At 62.3% G+C, this 2,623-nt stretch overlaps 1 gene segment (V, D, J or C); it reads left to right on the forward strand.

Annotated features, from left to right (window-relative positions):
* Window positions 1–1,215: 1,215 nt before the first annotated feature.
* The window catches only part of LOC125916793 (immunoglobulin heavy constant alpha 2-like), a gene marked incomplete at its 5' end in the record, with an annotated part of 4,516 nt that continues 3,108 nt past the window's right edge, over window positions 1,216–2,623 (forward strand). Inside the window, 4 exon segments of the C gene segment in view lie at window positions 1,216–1,290; window positions 1,389–1,461; window positions 1,555–1,920; window positions 2,120–2,461. Coding sequence covers window positions 1,216–1,290; window positions 1,389–1,461; window positions 1,555–1,920; window positions 2,120–2,461 — 856 coding nt within the window.

A 2,623-nucleotide genomic window follows, 5' to 3' on the forward strand; every position in this document is an offset into this window, starting at 1 on the left:
GGGCTGAACTGAGCTGACCTGGGCTGAGCTGGGCTGAACTGGGCTGAGCTGGGCTGAGCTGGGCTGAGCTGGGCTAAGCTGAGCTGAGCTGAGTTGAACTTGGCTGAGCTGAGCTGAGCTGGGCTGAGCTGGGCTGAACTGGGCTGAGCTAAACCGGGCTGGGCTGGGCTGAGCTTAGCTGGCTTGCCCTGGGCTGAGCTGGGTTGGGCTGAGCTAAGCTGAGCTGAGCTGGATTGCACTGGGCTGAGCTGAGCCAGGCTGAACTGGGCTGAGCTGGGCTGAGCTGGGCTGGGCTGGGCTGAGCTGAGCTGAGCTGAGCTGCACTGAGTTGAACTGGGCTGAGCTGGGCTGGGCTGGGCTGGGCTGAGCTGAGCTGGGCTGAGCTGAACTGGGCTGAACTGAGCTGACCTGGGCTGAGCTGGGCTGAACTGGGCTGAACTGAGCTGACCTGGGCCGAGCTGGGCTGAGCTGGGCTGAGCTGAGTTGAACTGGGCTGAACTGAGCTGAGCTGGGCTCAGCTGGGCTCAGCTGAGTTGAACTGGGCTGAGCTGGGCTGAGCTGAGTTGAACTGGGCTGAGCTGGGCTGAACTTGGCTGAGCTGGACTGAACTGGGCTGAACTGAGCTGACCTGGGCTGAGCTGAGTTGAATTGAGCTGACCTGGGCTGAGCTGGGCTTAGCTGGGCTGAGCTGGGCTGAGCTGGGTTGACCTGGACTGAGCTGGCCTGAACTGGGCTGGGCTAGGGTGCAAGGGAAGGTGTTGTTTGGGTTAGTGTCAGCCCCCAGAGATCTGGTCTCCAGCCAGGCTGGCCCCTGTGTTCCTCGGGGATGCATGAGGGCCATGCTACTTCCTTTGCAGCCATGATCCCCTCTCTCCTCACCAGTCCTTGAAGGAAATTGGTCCTGTATGAGCAGATCATGCCTTGTGTTCTTGACTTTTCCAGCAGGGATATCCCAGGACTGAGTTGGAATTAGGCCTCTGACCTCCAAAACTTCATAGGCCACAGAGGTCAACTGTCACTGATCTGGAGGCTGCGGGTGGGTGGGTGGATGGGGACCCTGACTGGTTGGTGGGAAGGGGGTCCCAGAGGAACAGACCTCATCTCCTGCCCTGTGCCACCTCTTACCTGGCAACTGGCCCTGGTGCAGACTCGCTTCAAGCCTGGACTGCTCTGCCTGTGCCCCCGCTCTGGGCCCACCTGTCATGATCCCCAAAGCCCAACAGAGAGCATGTCTGTGCCCACTGCACAGATGGGAAGCTGAAAGTCCAGCAGCGCGTGCGGACTCAGCCAGTGAGTGGGAGAGCCGTGTTCAATAACCACGAATCCCGTCTGGGAGTGGCCTGTGCCCGAGGCCTTCTCCCAGGAACATGTCCAGGTCCTCGTGCTAGAACCCTGACAAGCACGTTCAGAAACAGTGCAAGAGGACCCAGGCAGCCGGTTCCGACCCCAGGTCCATGACACGTGAGCTGAATGACCTCAGGGCTGTCACTAACCCTCTCTGTGCCAGATTCCTCCAGTGTAAAGGAGAAACGGGCATCATCCCGGGCTCGTGAGGCCGTCACGGGTCCAGGCAGCATGTGGGCCCACCGCCTCACAGAGCGTCCTGTGTTGCAGAGCCCAAAACCAGCCCCCGTGTCTTCCCGCTGAGCCTCAAGACCAGTGACCCAGCCGGGCAAGTGGTCATTGCCTGCCTGGTGCAAGGGTTCTTCCCGCCGGAGCCCGTGACAGTGACTTGGAGCCCCAGCAAGGAAGGCGCGTCCATCCGGAACTTCCCCGCGGTGAAGTCTGCTTCTGGGAACCTGTACACCACGAGCAGCCAGCTGACCCTGCCGGCCAGCCAGTGCCCCGATGGCACGTCCCTGCAATGCCACGTGGAGCACTACTCCGTCACCAGCCCGGCCGTGTCTGTGCCCTGCAGAGGTCAGAGGGCAGGCTGGGGCGGGGCGGGGGCCACCACATTCTCACCCTGACCCACCACCTGGAACTCCCCTGGGACGAGAGTGGGCTGCCGGGCCCAGCTCCCGGCGAGTGGCCGAGACAGGCACCCGGGAAGGAGCTGGAGGGAGTCGGAGGGGAGGTGGGCAGAGGGGCTCACTGACCTGCTCAACCTTCCCCCCAGTTCCAGATGACTGCCCCCCTCCTCAGTGTTCCCCGTGCAATGAACCCCACCTGTCACTACACAAGCCCGCCCTCGAGGACCTGCTTCTGGGCTCCAATGCCAGCATCACGTGCACACTGAGCGGCCTGAAAAACCCCAAGGGTGCCCTGTTTTCCTGGACACCCTCAGGGGGGAAGGAGGCCATCCAGAAGCCCCCGGAGCGTGACTCCTGTGGCTGCTACAGTGTGTCCAGTGTCCTTCCAGGCTGCGCTGAGCCATGGAACCGTGGGGAGAACTTCTCCTGCACCGCCACCCATCCCGAGCTCAAGACGCCAAAAACTGACACCATCTCCAAAGTCCTAGGTGGGCCCAGACCCTGACCGTGAGGTGCCATTGGGCAACTCCTTGGCCTGCCTTCTCCCTCAAGCCCCTGGGCTTAGAGGCTCCCACCCACATTTTACTAGAGGACACTGAGGCATGGGGTGCCCAGACCCCCCACCTGGCTCTCTGCCCTCCGGGGAACCC

The sequence above is a fragment of the Panthera uncia genome, unplaced genomic scaffold (assembly GCF_023721935.1).
Source record: "Panthera uncia isolate 11264 unplaced genomic scaffold, Puncia_PCG_1.0 HiC_scaffold_1168, whole genome shotgun sequence".
NCBI lineage: Eukaryota > Metazoa > Chordata > Mammalia > Carnivora > Felidae > Panthera > Panthera uncia.